At 38.5% G+C, this 19104-nt stretch overlaps 1 protein-coding gene across 23 annotated transcripts in view; it reads right to left on the reverse strand.

The window, feature by feature from the left end:
- The window catches only part of mim (missing-in-metastasis), a 159191-nt gene that overhangs the window by 116403 nt on the left and 23684 nt on the right, over positions 1–19104 (reverse strand). For 17 of the 23 annotated variants that reach the window (XR_012461662.1, XM_074139541.1, XM_074139542.1 and 14 more), the window contains 5 exons: positions 15960–16125; positions 14783–15022; positions 12228–12358; positions 6012–6129; positions 4781–5157 (listed from right to left, as the gene is read on the reverse strand). Coding sequence is in view for 22 of the 23 variants with exons in the window: in XM_074139541.1 (XP_073995642.1) it covers positions 4781–5157; positions 6012–6129; positions 12228–12358; positions 14783–15022; positions 15960–16125 (1032 nt within the window). In the remaining variant the exon portion in view is untranslated. The remainder of the gene's footprint in view (positions 1–4780; positions 5158–6011; positions 6130–12227; positions 12359–14782; positions 15023–15959; positions 16126–19104) is intronic. The other 6 variants (XM_074139530.1, XM_074139537.1, XM_074139529.1 and 3 more) reach the window with 1 other exon arrangement.

The raw sequence follows: 19104 nt of genomic DNA on the forward strand, positions 1-19104 counted from the left end.
GCAATTTCTTTAAGGCGAAACTGAAAAGATTTATTGTTTATTTGGTCATTAATAGCGCACCCTACACCCATTGTATTTTTAGAGCCGTCTGTGAAAATCCGCCTGGAATCCGGGAATAGTTTGTCAACTTTTTTCCAATAATAGAGCAGCATTCATCTCGTATGATATGTTTCGATTGAATTGATAAAAGTTCATGCAGCAGAATTTGTTCAGAATGATGGCCAATTTGTAATGGTGTAGGTTATAAGGAAGTTTGTCAAGTCTTTCCAGTGGGTGAAAGTAATTTGCTATGTCACAGAAAGTTTCAATTAGTGTTCTTTAGTCCCCAGTACTGTTATGTCAGAGGTAAGAATCGAGATTTGTTTGGTAATTGGATAGGAGGCGACGAGGAGTCGATTAGCGAGACATCTTACCAATGTTTTGCGCCTCAGCCATAGTGGAAATTCTTTCCCTTCTACCAATAAAGCAATTGGTAGGAGAGGACTTCATAGTGCCCAAACAGCTTCTTAAAGCTTTATATTGGATCCTGTCCACTTTTGTTAGGTGGGTGTGGGAGACTTATAAAAATGTCCCGTAGTCTAATTAGCACAACACTAGTTATCTGAACAACATTAGAGAGGTCTTAATAACAGCTCCATAATTCAGATAAGTGATGCACTTATAACACCGAGATCTGCTTCACACTTGCTCACTAGATTGCTTCACACTTGCTCACTAGATTGCTTCATACTAGCTCACTAAATTGTTTCACACTTGCTCACTAGATTGCTTCACACTTGCTCACTAGATTAGGTTCTCCAAAAAGGTTTGCAATCCAAGTACATCCCAAGTCATTTCACACAATTTACCAGATCAATTCTGAGTTTTCCTGCCTTGAATTTTCTAGGTACAACGTACTTCCTGTGTCTCGTAAACATAAGTAATTGCCTTGGTCTTTTCAGCGTTTATATGTTGATCGCATTAATTGGAGAATAGTTCCATTACTGAACCTTTTGTTGCCAAAGTTTTCGCCTCATCATCAAGTCATCAGCGAATTGTTGAGTGTGCACTTCTGCCCCTTCATGGGATGCATGTCTTTTGCATTTTATTTATTAGAATGTTGATATTCACACTACTGTAGGCATTAGACAGATTAACGCTTATTGCAAGAAGATGGTGTTGCGGCCTCTCCTGAATCCACTCTAATAATTTGGTAGAAGTCTTTCCGATTCAATCCATCATTCTTGTTTTAAGGAGGCGCTCGAATGTCTTTCCAAGAGTGGAAGTCAGTGCTAAAGGGCTGTAAGAGAACGGGTCATTTGGATCTTTTCCTGGTTTTAGGATAAGTATAATGAGGTGAGCGTTCCAGTCTTTAATATTAGTGCTATTAGTCCAAATTTTGTTACATATGTCTAAAGAAATTACTTTACTCTTATTTGTCAATTTATTTATCACTGGATAGTGAATGCGGAATACTACTGGAGATTGTTTTTATTCGTTTTGATGGCATGGTTAAATTCGATAATGTCAAAATGCTCCTCCAATCTGTGTACAGGTTTCGAGAGTAGTTGTATTCTAAGCTTCTGAGGAGCATAATCGAAAGTTAGTGAGTGTAAGAAGGTCGGTCGCCCTGCCAGCTCGCTGAAATAGCTGTTCCTCTCTTATATCTGGATTCTAGAACCTTCATTCTTTCCTAGATTGTTTTAAGTGGGGGTGCTAGAGTTAAAAGTTCGCCATAAAATTGCCTCCACCTTGCTCTCTTTTTGATTTTATACAGCCACCGACACTTGGCAGTAGCCTTTCTACTGCGGATAAAAGTGGTCAGGGAATATTGATTTTTTTAATTGTTAAAGGCCTCAATATTATCTAAACAAGCTTTAGTACAGTCGTTATCCAACCAAGGTCGAGGAACCGTCTTCTTGTTTCCTGCATGCAATTTATATTTCGGGATTGACTTGGCTGCAGCAGATCATTGCGTTCGGCCCCCCTGCTTACAAATTGTCAGTTGGCGCCAGTAGCGCCATCAATTCCCTGTTGGAAAAACTGGAAAAGAAGAAGGAGATGGGACTCCAGCTAGTGAGGAGAGTTTTGGGCCAGTTGTCCTTGAGCTGCATGAAAAAGTTGTCATTTTTATTAAAACAAGTCGTCAGCCATTGCGGTGGAACTGTCCTGCAACGTCTGTGTTGCGTGTGTTATTTTTGAATAAGTGCACTCGATAATTCTGGCTTGGTCATGACCATGGTTTACAATGTAAATGTCTTGAAACTTTCGTATTTTTTATAAATAATAAAATTACCTAAAATATAAAGGTATTTATTTTTAACTTGAAAATTAATTTAAATAAGTCAAAAATCATTGTTTTCAGAAATGGTGGCAAACTTGGCAAATAGTAAGACAAATGGTGGTATAATAATGAAAAGATTGAAGTTGTGAACTGGTATAAGTATTTGGGAGTCACCCTCTCCTCAGGGCTATCCTTGGATAAGCATTTCAGGGAGAGAACTGTAGTAGCCAAATATGCCCTGAATTCCTTTAATTTTTTTTTTTTACGATTTAAGGCGCGTCAACATCTAAGGATATTGGCGCCCGGAGTTTTTTTCAGTGCACTGCCGGCCACCGGACAGTGAGCTGTAAGAAGCTCCTAGGAAGAGAGAATCTAAGGGTCAGCAGCTGGATTCGAACCCGGGACCTCCGCGTGGGAGTCCAGTATGCTAACCTCATAGCTAATCCCTTCCCTCTAAATTCCTTTAATAATTTAATATTAAATAGAAACATACCCTTCTCTTCCAAGTTACAGATATTTAATGCTGTCAGTAGAGCTATCATTTGCTATGGAGCCCAGATATGGGGTTGTACATGGTATAATCAAGTGTAGATTCTTCTTAAGTTCTTTGTCAAAAAAACGTTTAACCTACCGCATAATACGCCTGACTTTGTGTTATATCTAGAAACAAATTTACTACCCACATTCCTATATACAGTAAAATTGCATATAAAATATTTAAAAAGATATGTTACACTACCTACCGGCGCATCGATACCCAAATATTTTGATGAATGAGATTACTGCAAGAAAATTGTTTCTGTACAAGGATTGGGTAAAACTCTGTGATACCTATAAAATCTCCCTCAACTTTAATGTATCAATTCAATAATGGAAAATATTAAAAATGGCCTACTTAATAAATACAAGCTTTTAGCCCTAAACAGTCGGCATCATATTCTTTATAAAACGTTGGACTCCCAACCCAATTTAGTATATTGTAGTAACTTGGGTACTCGCTCCATTGGGTGGATAATTAAAGTTAGGGGTGAATCGCTATATCTCAATAAATACGTATTCAACATGGAAATCAAGCTGTGTTCGCTGTATAATTTAGAAAACAGAAGAATGTGTATTTCATTTTATAGCGGTATGCCCAATATTCAGAGAGTTTAGGTCCATATATTTTAAGAAATATTGTTTAAATGAGCTGGAGTTTTTGGACTATTTAAATGGCAAATGTTGGAAAAGCTTGGTGAATTATTGTAAAGCGGCATGGGTATATGATACGAACTGGTGAAGGAATTCAATTATTAAATTGTTTTAACTATTGTTAAGTGTAATAGTATCACCGAAATGTGTCTATATCCTTATTCCGTAAATGAGTTAAATATTAAGTGGCCTTAATTTTAATTATGATTTATTATATAATTTCGTTTACTGTAGATAAGAATATTTTGTTTTCTGATTTTAATTTTTGCTTCTGTTTGAAGTGAGATTATTGTGCCTTATTTTTTTTTTTATCTTTTATTTTTTGTTTTTTTCCTTCTTTTGTTGTTTCTGTTTTTCTTTGTTTTGTTGTTTTTATTTAATTATAATCTTTGATCATGTAAAGGGTAAAGATAAGTAGAGACAACCCTCAGACGGTTCTTGGACCATGAGTATTTGTCTTTTACTAATTAAATAAACAAATATGTAATTCTGTAAAAATTTGAATAAAGGCACTTTATTATTATTATTAACAAGGAGCATATCTATTAATATTCACTCACACACATTTATTAATATATAAAAGAAAAGAAAAAATTGCTTTAGTTATCATATTTTGAACCTAGAATATCTATTTCCGTTAAGAATCTTTTCCCATTTGAAAATTCTAGGCTAATTATAATTTCTTTCTTATGGCATTAATTATATGTTATTAAGTACTTTATTTTGTACTAAAATTATTTTTTTTTGTGTTATTATTATTATAACTTAAATCAGACAGAGATTCAAAGAACAATAATAATAATAATAATAATAATAACGTACAAACCTCTTTGTGTAGACCACGGTCTTAAGCAAATGAATAATAATAATAATAAAAATACTTATGCGCGGCTAAATTTTCTTTGGAAGCTTCCGGCTTGGGGTCAGGCCGCCGCCTCCTCCTTCCTGGTCCATTCGGACCACTTCAGTGTAAAAACTAAATTAAATTCCTCACTTGTATAAAAAAAATTAAAAAAATAAGGTAAAGAAAATAACGGTTAAAATATATAAAGATTTTAAAGCAGAGCTCATCTAAAACTCGTAGATGTTACCAGCACGAAGTTTAGCACACCCACTCAGCGTCTTAAGCGAGGTTATAATAATATATCTTGTAATATAACTTTTGTCTGAAGACGAACTAACTCATGGAAGTTTGAAAAATCTCATTCAATGTAAAGAAAAAAAAAATAATAATAAATTAATAATTGGATAATGACTCGATGGTCTTATTTCTATTCGAAGGCAGTCTAAAATCCGCCGTATCGAATAAAAAAAAAAAAAGATTACCTGCGCAGCGGTCTTTCTCTGTATTTCGGCAGCGATACCCATAGCGGCGGTGCGCTGGTATTCCGAGATGGTTGCTCTGGACTCCGAAGAGCTAGTGACGGCGCCGGAAGTGTGATTGAACCTGGCCGCCTTGTTAGCAATGCTGGAGGAGGTCTGCGAGTCTAGCAGGAAAGGCGGCGGGGGCGGCAGCGTCTCGCTGCTCTGCGAATCTAAACTGCCCTGTGACGACTGACCTAGCGCCTGTATTCGGCTGTAGGTGACCGTGCCGCCGGATACCGAGATAGAGGAGGTCCTTCTCACAGGAGGTGCCGGCTTGTGTCCTTGAACTGACCCGCGGCGCAGCAATGAATTCCTCACAAAACCATTCCCAGTTGACCCTAACATAAAATGTATAATTTATACAGAATATAAGCAAACAAATTTAAAGGTTTCGTACATAAACACAAAAGCTTTTTAGAAAAAATTTAGTGCATGAAAACATCAGATGCAAGTGATAAAAAGTTGATATATCTTGTCAAAACCATGCTTATGAAGCTGTAAAGGGGTTTGAAGATGTTAAGCTGTTGATGCCAGAGTTGTCTGTACCTTCTTATCTTCATTTCACAGATACCAGTCAGACAATACTGATAAAAGTCCTGCTTCGCTTGTTTTCTTTTGAACTGTTTGATTCTAGCTGACGACCGTGATGACCCGCATGCAATGAACAGAAAACTAGAGAACATCTATAATCCGTCCAGTCTATAATAAATCCCAGCATAACGGAAAGAATTGGATCAGAAGAAGCTCAGAAAGTGTAATCCATGGACTCTGACAAAGACATAAAGCCACGTGAAACCAGAAAAAAAATAGCCCGTGCACAAAATATTATAAGATCCCGACAAAGCCGACTGAGGTGTGAGCCGACTGGATTACTGGAGGCTGATAATTAGAAAATAACATGTGGCAATGCTTGATAATAATTAAAAAGTAAGTATTGCTATTATGCACGTGAACAAAACTAACTTTGCACCCACGTACTAACTAGAAGACTATAGACCCCAGCAGCTTCATGTGTTTATGGTCCGCTGACTGCCTTCAAGAACACTACTGCAGCATACTGCAGCAGTGCCATTACGTTCGAGCAGGTGTATACTTAGAAGTATGAGATTCAAATCGGCGTTCGTTATCTTTACTTTTAACTAAAAATGTATCCTGCAACACAAAATAGTATTTAAGTTCATAAGACACTAACATATGATACCTTCAGTCTGCTTGTCATCCTGTGATGACTGCACACTCTGACTTCCAAATCCACTGAACGATTCAACTGAACTCTCAGATGTATTCCCATCTTTTCCATTCGTCTCGCCCTACAGAAAAAAAAAGATTCGAAAGATATTTCTCTAACCCTAATGAATGTTAAGTGAAAAAAAAAGTTCCGAGTTGTAAGGTTCACGGAGGAATACGGAGTGGTCACTCCAATTACAACTCAGTTATATGTTACTATAATATTTATTTCTGTGGCTTGGTGCAAGAAGTGCCAATGTCAGATTTTAGTAAAAATGAGTAAAAAATTTGTTTTGATATTGTAAAGTTTTTCCCCCCAAAAAAAAACTTTACTTACACAACTCATGCCTGCCACTAGATATTAAATATTATGTGGGTTTGTTTAAATAATAAAACTCGCTAAAGTTGTAAGTAATAACCTGATTTAGGGAAGGGATTAGCTATGAGGTTAGCATACTGGACTCCCACGCGGAGGTCCCGGGTTCGAATCCAGCTGCTGACCCTTAGATTTTTTCTTCCTAGGAGCTTCTTACAGCTCACTGTCCGGTGATGGACAGTGTTGTTTGTAACGAGAGAACACTGCCCGGAGGCCGGCAGTGCACTGAAAAAAGCTCCGGGCGCCAATAACCTTAGATGTTGACGCGCCTTAAATCACAAAAAAAAAAAAAAAAAAAAAAAAAAATAACCTGATTTATTCACACATTAACATTAACTAACATTAACATTTACTAGCAACTAACGCTATTCATTACAGTCACCATTTACAACAGTCACAACAGTTTACTGTTACTTACTCACTTCGTAACGCCACAAAACTGTTCCCCGACTGACCACTGGTCCGCACTGCACCGAATTGCACTAGTCTCAGCTGCACTAAAACAGCTCTACTCATCAACTGACTAATTGCCCAACTAGCTACCACTGAAGCACTCCGCAACACTGATTCTCTCAGAAACTGTCACTTCCAAAGTGTCTCTCCAAAACTAACTCCAAAACTAACTGATTAACAACTCGTTAAGAACTCCTTAAAACTTGATTAAAAACTCGATTAACACTTGATTCAAAACTCTTCTTAAAAACTCGATTAAAAACTCACTTCTCCAGCTGTGTCGGCCTCCTTTTAACTGCGTGCCTCCCTCCAACTGGGACTGCCCTCCTCCAACTCTCTGAGCATAAGTTTCCACGCCCTCCTGACGTTCATTGGTTGGAAAACACATACCGCCACCACCTCAGCTGTGAGCCGCCTCCTCCCATTCTCTGTCTCTCTCCAACTCCGTCTGTCTCACTCTCACCTGTCAATCACTGGCTGGGAAACACATATGCCACCACCCCAACTGAGGCCTTTCTCTTAGCTGGCTTTTACACAGGTCACTAACTCCTTGAACAATCTAGCCCTTTCCTTTCTAGTTCAGGTATAGACTGGCCCTTTTGTCTACACAGTGGTGGCCTGTTACCGGCTTTAGTCGCTTAACCCCTAGAACAATCTAGGCCTTTCTTTTCTGCCACAAGTAGATACCGCCCCTTTTGTTTATGCAGTGGCGGCCTGTTACTGACTTTGGTCGTTCAACCTCTAGAATAATCTAGGCCTTTCTTCTCCGCCCAGGTCAACTTCGTTACACTGCTCCCCTCTTAGAACTGTTCGTCCCGAACAGAAGTCTCCTTCGTGATGTAGGGCAGCAATTGGTCCAAGTGCACCACCTTCATCTTGGATCTGGGCGTAGGTTGGATCTCGAACACCAGGTCGTTGAGCAGTGAGACAGTGGTGCAAGGTCCTACCCAGCAACTTAGGAGGTTTTCCCTTTTTGCGGACACGCTTGTACGACAAAACTTTCTCACCTCTCCGGAACGTTCTTCCAATGACCTGCCTGTCATACGATGTCCTCTTCTGCTTTCCAGCTCTCCACTTACGGCGAACTTCCCCAGCATAGCTGTCACCGTCCGATTCGTCCGTCTCTGGGCTGCCAAATAAAAGTTCACTGGGTAGGCGAAGCTCCCTACCGAACACAACGCGGGCAGGTGTTCGGCCCTCGGTCTCGGTCTCCTGAACTGCCGATCGGTACTCCATCATTATGGGAGGTGTATGTACATCCCTATTCTCCTGTTGATCTTTCCCCAAAGTCCTCTGATGGCCTCCTAGAGTCTTGTTGAGTTGCTCCACCATGCCGTCAGAGTGAGGGTGTAGCGGCGTTGTCCTTTTCCTCCTGACGCCGAGGATCTGGTAGACCGCCGATGCTGCAGCTGCCGGTGACGAGTCCTGACCTGCTACGACGTGGGCCTCTGCCCACTTACCGAAGTAGTCCATCGCAGCTAGATTACAGCGCACTCTTCTTCTGAAATCAGGAGAAGGTCCTGCCATATCGCTGACTATCCTCTTGCACGGAGCTCCTACCTTGTATTGTCTCAGGGCACCATGGGTTTCGCGGCTGGGTCCCTTCCTTGCTGCCAACTCGGTGCACCGACTAGCCCAGTCTTCACCATCTTCTTGGTAGCCTACCCAAGAGAACCGCTGCCTCCGCTTGGCCCATGCTCTCTTCACTCCAAAGTGAATCCCGGTGATACCTCCGTGAATTTCCGACAGCTCCTCTTCTTTCCTGTCCACACTTTTCCGGTCTCGCGACAAAATGCCCATTTCAATGGCGAGCGAATTCCGCTGGGCACAGTAGCTCGGTACGTCCCGACTGCTAGGGACCACTTTCCGGACCGCTTCCTCCTGACACTTGAGCACAGACCCCGTGTCCTCACCCAGAAGTTGTTCCTCCCTGGTTGCTTCAGGGCTCCATTCCACTCCTGGCTGAACAATAATGGTACTCTTACCTCGGTCTTGCTCTTCCTGTCCGCTGCAGTTTTCCAGCGCTCCTATGCTTTCTTTTGACCACGCAGATTCTTGAACTTCTACAAGGCTATTTCTTCCTTTAACCTGGTCAAGTTCACCTGTACATTCCGACCTGCTATCTGCGTCGTCCTTGCTGCCTTCGTCTTCTTCTTGTATGTTGTCTGTTTCGGCCTTCCTTTCTCCTGGTATCTCGTTTTCCCTTTTTATTTCTCCCTTTATTTCATCTTTGCCTGTTCTAATCTCGAACCGCCAGTTTTTCAAATCTTCAATCATCTCAATTTGGGTTTTTTCCATGTTTTTCAGACCTTCTATCATCTTATCCTGGCCCTTTTTAAACTCATCTTGGCCCTTTTTCATTTCTCTCACATCTTCTCTCATCTCCTTCGCCAGTGCTATTAACTCCTCCATGTTTTACTTCTCTGCGTAATCACGGGCATACAACACTCGTCGGTTTTCCAAAACTTTCCGGCAATTCACCCGAACTAATAAAATCAACACTTACTCGTTTTAGCGGTTTTACTAGATCCCACTTCTGACACCAATGTAAAGTTTTTCCCAAAAAAAAAAACTTTACTTACACAACTAATGCCTGCCACTAGTTATTAAATATTATGTGGGTTTGTTTAAATAATAAAACTCGCTAAAGTTGTAAGTAATAACCTGATTTATTCACACATTAACATTAACTAACATTAACATTTACTAGCAACTAACGCTATTCATTACAGTCACCATTTACAACAGTCACAACAGTTTACTGTTACTTACTCACTTCGTAACGCCACAAAACTGTTCCCCGACTGACCACTGGTCCGCACTGCACCGAATTGCACTAGTCTCAGCTGCACTAAAACAGCTCTACTCATCAACTGACTAATTGCCCAACTAGCTACCACTGAAGCACTCCGCAACACTGATTCTCTCAGAAACTGTCACTTCCAAAGTGTCTCTCCAAAACTAACTCCAAAACTAACTGATTAACAACTCGTTAAGAACTCCTTAAAACTTGATTAAAAACTCGATTAACACTTGATTCAAAACTCTTCTTAAAAACTCGATTAAAAACTCACTTCTCCAGCTGTGTCGGCCTCCTTTTAACTGCGTGCCTCCCTCCAACTGGGACTGCCCTCCTCCAACTCTCTGAGCATAAGTTTCCACGCCCTCCTGACGTTCATTGGTTGGAAAACACATACCGCCACCACCTCAGCTGTGAGCCGCCTCCTCCCATTCTCTGTCTCTCTCCAACTCCGTCTGTCTCACTCTCACCTGTCAATCACTGGCTGGGAAACACATATGCCACCACCCCAACTGAGGCCTTTCTCTTAGCTGGCTTTTACACAGGTCACTAACTCCTTGAACAATCTAGCCCTTTCCTTTCTAGTTCAGGTATAGACTGGCCCTTTTGTCTACACAGTGGTGGCCTGTTACCGGCTTTAGTCGCTTAACCCCTAGAACAATCTAGGCCTTTCTTTTCTGCCACAAGTAGATACCGCCCCTTTTGTTTATGCAGTGGCGGCCTGTTACTGACTTTGGTCGTTCAACCTCTAGAATAATCTAGGCCTTTCTTCTCCGCCCAGGTCAACTTCGTTACAATATATTACCCATCAGAATTTTTCTTGCAAGGAGTGCCAAAGTCAATTTCAGAGTAGTGTAAAGTGGTAAATAACAAAAGGCGAAGTATTGTGAGGTTTAAAGGTGAAACAGAGAATAAACAGAGGTTCCGCGATAAGAGCGGCAGTGGGGGTAAAGGCCGGTGAGTGAGGGACTAGGCAGAGAGTGGGCAGCCACAGCCTAGTGCAGACAGACAGACAGACACAAGCTGAGAATCAAACTCAAAGATAGGTGAGCTTGTATGTCGGTGTGTTAGTCCCTTACTCACACGGCCTGGTGTACAGTAACTGTAGAGACTATTTAACATTAGATATTAAGAACATTGTACATAGCAGATATTCATTCGTATAGTTTAAAGAGAAAGTCTTTTATGTTTTATGGTTTAGTTTGCCTTTTTATTTATTTAATAAAGTTTTGTTCTGTTTACCAATTAACTGTTTCTGGCTATTATTTATCCATCCCTTCCCTAGTGTGTGTGAGTGTGTATGTGTAGAGAGTGAGTTGACAAGAGCGTGTGCGTGTGCAGGTGTGCATGTGTAGGTGTGATAGAGAGCATCTCAAGAAGTGCAGCCGCGCTGCGAACGAGAGACAGCAGAAGCAGCGACTCGCTGGGTTTACAGTAGTAACTGAGTTACTAAAACTTACTAGCGCCGATGTCAAAATTTAGCATCAATATTCCCCCCCTCCAGGTAAACCAAAGAGGACGTACACTCATAATCCTTTTTTTGACATTGGCACTCCTTGCACCAAGCCACAGATTTAAACTACAAATTAAAATTAGTTATCCCAAATCAATATATATTCTACTAAGGAACAAATCCCCACAACAGTTGATTGTTATATTCTCTAGTCCATTCCAACTCTAGTCCATTGACCCCTTACACAAGTTTTACATGGGTTGTTGAACTCGTTCTGCTCTGATTTACAATAAACCGGGTACCTTCACCACATTTATAAAGAAAAAAAGAACAGAAAAAATTCTTCACGAGCTGACAAACTCAATTGTTTAGAAACTTGCCTTAATACCTTAGCTTACCTTAAGCATAAACTTATCGGGTTCACTGCTGTGATTGGTACTGTTAACATCGCTGTTGCTTTGACTGACAAAAAACGTGATTTTAAAATAAGCTAGATCAGCGATTTTTGGTGAGTGTTGAGTATAAAGATTGTTCTAAACTGTGTTAAAATTTCAGAAAAAATTATCGAGTGGTTCGTTGAATATCAATGAATCAATGTATTCGTCTTTTTAAAGTATATGCAGTAGTGGGAGTATTGAATTAGCGATATTCCAAGTAAGACCCCCACTTATTTGAGATAGTTTGTTTTCTATTTCTACTGAGACTGAACTTTGACTGTTTACACCTAGCCCTTCAATTAGCTTCAAACAAATTTATTTTATTTTTTATTTTTATCTATTTTGGTTTAATTAAATTAACGCATAAAGATTTATTAATTAATTTAATTACTCAAATCATCTTGTTTCTTTTCTTACCATACGTCAGAATCTACAACACGCCGAAAGAGGGTTAACTTAATATAGGACGTGATGAGCTGTGTTTTGAACACTAGCACTGATAATTCAGATTGCTTAACTTAGTTTACCATTGCAATAAAACAAAACAACGATAGAATTGCCTACTTATGAAGTTTCAGACAGAAATAGATCAATGACACCTAACACAGAAGTTGAAGAAAAATCTACAGCTGCACCTAGCATGATATCTAAGATTACCTTACCTGCGGAGTGGACTGTTGGTTGTTGCCCTCGGACGGAGGGGGCGGTGGGAAGTTCATCTCCTGGGCCTTGCTGGCCGCTAAACTGGCCAGCTCGTGCATGTTCACATACATAGGTTGTGTGATCTCCAGACCTGCAATCACGCAATTCTACTCTCAAACACTCAGTCAGAGAGTCAGCAAGTGTAGTGTGAGACGGTAACGTAAGTACTCTGCACTAAACTGATTAATCTACCTCTAATAATGGATGAAAGTCCGAAACCGGACTTTCCCTGTTAATGATATATATTTGAAAATCGGGAATACTTAAGCTAATTTATGAGGGTCTGAATGTTTTTACATACATTTGACAAACATTACATACATCAATATCATAGATTTCCCATCATTATGAATTTAATTGCTTCTTTTTTATATACATTCAAATTTAAATAACAGATAAATATTTCTATAATTATTATTCTAACATTAGAAATAACTGCTAATGCCGTTTTCCTAAAAAATCCAAAACTTCAAAAGTCTATTCTGTAAAGTTACAGATTTACTTAACATAGAATGAGCAAAGAATAGATTAGCTATGCGGTTATCGTAATGGATTCCCACGCGGGAGATCCCTTACGAATCCAGCTGCTGGCCCTTAGATTTTCTCTTCCTAGGAGCTTCTTACGACTAACTATCCGGTAACCCAGAGAACACTGTCCGGAGGCCGGCAGTGCACTGAAAAAAATCAGGGCGCCAATATCCTCAGATGTTGACAAGCCTTAAACCATAAAATAAGAAATTAGAATACGCAATCCTTTTAATATAACGATATTGTGTAGGCCAGCGAAACTGTAACTACCTCCGGAGAGTATTAAAACAATGCTTAGTCATTAATTAGCATTCTAAGCACGGTTACCAAAGAATTCCTCAAAAATAATTTTCTTGGGAAAACGATTTGAATCAAATTGGATATTATTTGTAAGTAAATATCACTTTGTCTGAGAAAAGTGCTTGAAAGTTATTGAGGAGTGGTAACGAGTGGAAAGATGTGAAATGTAATATAAAGGCATATATGTAATATGCCTTCTTTTAATATAAAGTTATTAAAAGAAAAGATTATATAACACGTAAAGAATATGAAAAATACATAATTCATTTTTCATGCAGTTTTTGACGATCAATCCTTATTCAACAGTCCTGCCGGAGAGTTTTAATGTTTTTTACTACTCGTAATGAATATTACCCCATTAAGAGGGGCTACAGAAAGTAAAATGCGTTTACAGCACTGTCCTGTAAAAGCGGTAAGATAATTTGTAATTACATTGCTTTTTACTAAGAACTATAAGAGAAATTATCCCCCCAAAAGCACATCTAGTAAAATTTTGAATCGAATAACCCCTTCATTCATGAAAATCGATTAAGTTAGGAAAATTTGAAACGTAATACTTTCCTTTACTAGCTTTAAGAACAGGTTGGCCCTTCTTCCTGCCAAATTTTATCAAAGATTTACACAGTTATCATTATTTTTTTATTTAAGGCTAGTCAACATGAGGTACTGGCGTCTGAGGCTTTTATTAATTAACATATTAATATAATTTTGCAGGGGTCCCCACTTATGTAGGGCTCACTTCTCGTTCATTAGATTCACAGCGTCGAAACTCCCAAAAAGCACATCTAAATAAAATTTCGAATCGAATGACACCTCATTCCTGAAAATCGGTAACAACCATTGTTGAAAATAAAGTTTTTGCCCAGTTTTTGTTTTTCTCGAAATCTATTGGAAATAATTACACTTAAAAAAACCAGCTACATTCCTTATTTTTAAAGAAAATTAGGGAATTTATCGATAAAGTAAACTCGGAGGGTTTCCTTATTACGAGCAGCTTCGAAATATTTAATCAAAAATTTTTGCAATATAATAGATGAATAAATATTATTGACTTAAAAATTTACATTTTTCTTTTTTAATTAATTAAGTTTAAGAATTCACTATACTTTTTTCACCGCAAATTTTACTGAAACACACGAAATTTTATGTAATTACATATTTTCTTATGGCAAGCAATATTTTAAACCTAATGGCGTATCACGTTTACCTTTAATTATTTTTTATGGTTTTAAGTAATACATTTTTTACTGAGATTTCAATTTCGTTGGCCACAGAACATTAATTAATTCCTAAAAATTAATTGACTTCGGCATTTAAAGGGTACACAGGAACTAAAAAACACTAGACATTAAAGCGTAATCTGACTTTCCGAGCAGATACAAATTCCTTTTGAAGAAAAGTTCTGAACCCCTCTTATCCGAAATACAACTAAGAAAAGGATAAACCAAGACACACAGCCATGTGTTCACTCGTCTCAAAAAAAAATACTGACCCAGATCTTACGTCCCTTATGAAACCTCCATATAGCAGTCGTGATTAAATCCGTTGGGATTAAAAACAATTTGTAACTTGAAGTGTTTTAGTTATATTATCATTATAAAATTGTACTTAAGTACGTTTTGGTTACATAGTTCATAGTTTCACAGATTGTATTTAGAATCCTTAGCAAAACAAATTAGAAGCAAACCTGAGTGCTGGATGAGTGCAGCGGTAATTGGATGATGCGGCCTTGGCTTGGTAACTTGTGGCCTCTCCAAAGAGGAGCCCCGGTGTGGTACGGGCGGTCTGGTGGCAATACTGGGCGAGTTCGAGCACTGTCCGAGCCCCTCTGACACGCCCACAGGGCTGGCCGGCTGAGAATGGCACGCGTGCACCGCTTGAAACGTATACACAGTCAGCGGGGGCCGATGGTGGCCTCGTTCGTAAGCTACAAACAGAAAACTACAAATAAACTCCTGTCAAAAACAATTTTTCAGGCTTCTAATAAGTACTGCGAGCTGAGGTTTCTCTGAAAATTTATATAACAGATACACGGAATCCAAAAGTTATTGAAACTGAGCCAGAACGCGATAAAAAAAAAAAGAACCCTAGAAACAAACAATAGAAAGCATTACATGGAGACATATTGGAAAGTTCTAGGAGAATATTGAAGCGACCTGGAATTGCAAGAGTAAGTGCTCTCACACTTACGGTGGAAAAAAGCAAAGCAAGTTGATCGAGTTACAAGGATAGCCAGAGTTTTGCTTTAGTCGCCAATCGCCAGTCAACAACAGGCAACAGCAAAAATTCAATTTTTGTTAAAAGAGAAATTCAAAACCGAAGCTTTACCAAGAGGATATTTTAGAACTTGTTAAACTTTTCGTGAAATACTCATGATATTTCTGATTTTCAGCAGCTGGTCTCACGAGGCCAATCAACAGTTGTAAAACTAAATGTTACAAGAACACACCCAGGTCGCTGGACCCTTAGTGCACAGTGATCTTGGTTTGACACTACTAAAGAATGAATTAGAGGAAAAATCTAGGACTCACATTATGATTAACTTAGGAGAGCTTAAACATTTGTTGTGTGAAGTACCAAATCCGCAGGGACTTAGGTCTGGTAGGCTAGTGTGCAAGAATAGAGGACCGAAAATAGAATGCCTAGCGATAATGGCCGAAATATTTTGGGTTTAGGGTGAGTTGTACTAATAAAGATTTTGTCAGACGTATGATGTTCTTGAGGTCAAAACAGTCTACAAGAGATTTTAGTCCTACTCCAGCAATACTCCACTGGTTAAGCTTACTGTTTTTAACCGTAGCAAGAGTTATTGCCAATCTAAAGAGGACAATAATCTGAGCTTGTAATCTAATAGAAAAAACTACCTGTAGAGATGGTATGAGGTCTGTCGTTGATGATAGCAGTGGCAGCTCGTTCGAACTGCAGAGACTCCTGCAGGTTGGGCCAGGTGGATGTGGGGTGTGAGATGACTGTGGATGACCCGTTGCCACATGGGGTGCTCACGTTGTTTTGTTCCACCGTTCCAGACACCTGCAAATTATTTGATTCAAAAAAGTTATATTCCACTAAAGAACATGAAGAATCTAGTATAAATAAAGACGCTCAAGACTTCCTTTAGTGGGAAACACTCAAACAACTCTCTATTGCTGCAATTATTAGAATTATAAGTAAAAAAAAATTAAAGGTGTAGTTAGTTTTAACATCGATACATAAATGGTAGGGATTAAAGATTAGCGAGTAGAACTGTTTTTGCATTACCCCTAGAGCGATCTGTCGTCTCTGATCGGAACTTGTAACACAATTGAAACTCACTTCATCCAATTCGGGAACGTTTAAGGTCATATTTTTGGTTAACCAATTTTCAACAAATATGGAATAGCGGCGCTATTAATAATTTTGACAAAGTTTACATAATTAGTACACGGATCGTGTGAGATACTCAGTTGGGACAGCAGTTATTCTGATAGGCGAGTATAAAGTTCCCAGTTAGCTAGTTTCAGATTCCATTTTTTGTAGCAAGTTCTTTGATTGGAGAGGAGAGATGTTTTTGTCAAAAGAAATTTGTATGCATAAGTGATCTGAACCGAAAGGTTCATCTAATTTAATACCTTCCAGTCTAGCCTAGGTACTAGAGAAGGCGAACAAATGGAGAGATCAACGGCGGAAGGACGTCTGTCAGGTCTCTGTAAAAGTGTGGCTGTTCCGTCATTTAATAAACACAAGTTCCCTTCATGTATGACGTCGAGTAGGTCCCTACCTTCAGCATTACTGAATAAACAACCAAAGATTCTATGGTATGCATTGAAGTCCCCGAAGATCAAGGCTGGCAAACTCAAGGAACTAAATAATGAGGTCCAAAAACCAGTCTAAAATTTGTGCCCAGGTGCACAATAAATCAATATCACGATATATGAATTTGACATCTTACAGCTAATGCCACAGGTTTGAATTTTTTTGTTATTGAATTTAGATTGAAATTGAATTATTTTAAAGTAAATGTTAATTTTATACAAAAATTTCTGACCCGCCATATCCATTATTTCTGTAGGCTCTAATAAATTTGTAATTAAAGTAAAGTAATAGCCTATTTTTTTCAGACGGGGCTTAACGTCCGACTACCAATTAGGTGTGGACAGAGGCGACTAGCAAACATACTTTACGGAAAATTTCTTGTATTAACCATTAAATAAAATTCAAGGCCTAAGACCGGGAATCGAACCCAGTACCACAATATATATTGGCTTCACAGGTCTCGCCTCTAACCGCTCGGCTACCGTGGCGCCTTAAATTTGTAATTAAAAATATTAATTATTTGCGATCGCTTGCACCTGGTTTCTGATAGCAATACTATTTCTACGTTATTTATTTTCAGAAATGTTTCTAAGTCATTTCTATTGCTTTGAAGAGATCTTACTTTTAATTGTAGAATTTTTAACTTTTTTCTTTTTTTTTTAATTTATAAAATTGAAGTATTGAGTATAATTAAGATTGTACTATATATTTGTTTGTGCGTATGTATGTTGAAAAGTAATGATAATAATGTTATTAAATAATGCATGAATTATGATGTGCACTGCGAATGCTGTTTAATGCTGGTATCTGTTACCAATTGAATTGAATTGTTGTGGTAGCTATTACTGGATTGTGGATGTTGTTTTATACTTGTATTGCCTGAATTTGAACAATTGTTATTTTAGAAATAATTTCTTTCAAGTTACATGCAACAAATTTAAATATTTCTTTTTTATTAGAATCATCATTTTTTATTTTAACTGTAAAACATACCCATTACTATCTTGTGATTCTTCCGTGTGTCTGCCAGTTTGTGGGTTTACTTGTGTTGTGATAATAATTTGTCTGTCTGTACGTGTATGAAGTGTTGCAGTACGGTTGTTAGTTTACCTTTATTCTCTACTATATTTCCATACTATTATGAGTGTTAGTTTTGTGAATTATAGTTTAAACATCGTTGTTAATAAATTTATTTGATTTAACCGAGTCCTTTAGACAAAATCTCGGTACCAACTGATTTATTATTATATTTACTTAAAACTGGCATTGTGGGACTAGTTGCAGCTATATTAGGACATTCCTCCTCGCTTAAAATATCAAATTTATTTTGAGTAACAGTGGCAAAAGTATTTTTATTAAGTATTCTATTTTTGATTTCGTTATTTTTTGTTAATTTAATAGGCAGTCCCTTAAAGTAGATCTGTGCTCGCCCTTACAATGAACACATGTCGGAAGAACAGCCTCAGATCCAGTACATTCACTGGTTCTATGGTTTTCTCCACAATAATCTTGTTTTAGGGAAGGGATTAGCTATGTGGTTAGCACACTGGACTCCCACGCGGAGGTCCCGGGTTCGAGTCCAGCTGCTGACCCTTAGATTTTTTCTTCCTAGGAGCTTCTTACAGCTCACTGTCCGGTGATGGACAGTGTTGTCTGCAAAGAGAGAACACTGTCCGGAGGCCGGCAGTGCACTGGAAAAAGCTCCGGGCGCCAATAACCATAGATGTTGACGCGCCTTAAATAATATATAAAAAAAAAAAAAAAATAAAAATAATCTTGTTTTGCTTCTGCACTGCTCCTCTAAATGCCTAAATCGCGAACATTTTTTGCATTGTCTTATAGATGGAAGGATAAGGATCTACCTTACACCTTTTCCCATATAAGGGATACGTATTATGGCAATGTCTGGCTATCAAAAGTGATAAAACAAATAGGTAATTTCAAATGGGTAAACGAAGTTGTTTATCGTTAATATATTTTTTCCGAGTAAGACGTCTGACTTCGAGAGGGGGGAAAGGTAAGATAAGCTCATATATTTCATTATCGCCTATTTCCACATCAATATTCCTAATTACACCTGTGCATTGTACTCGAAAGTTAGGAATACAAGCAACAATTTCACGTTCTTTAAGTATGTCTAAAGATAATAAGTTGTTAGTTGACTATGGTGTACTCGATGTGATTTTTATTCTGTTCAGTGCGGTAACCGAAATTATA

Source organism: Rhodnius prolixus, unplaced genomic scaffold (assembly GCF_049639745.1).
Source record: "Rhodnius prolixus isolate KJV_2025 unplaced genomic scaffold, Rpr scaffold_35, whole genome shotgun sequence".
Lineage (NCBI taxonomy): Eukaryota > Metazoa > Arthropoda > Insecta > Hemiptera > Reduviidae > Rhodnius > Rhodnius prolixus.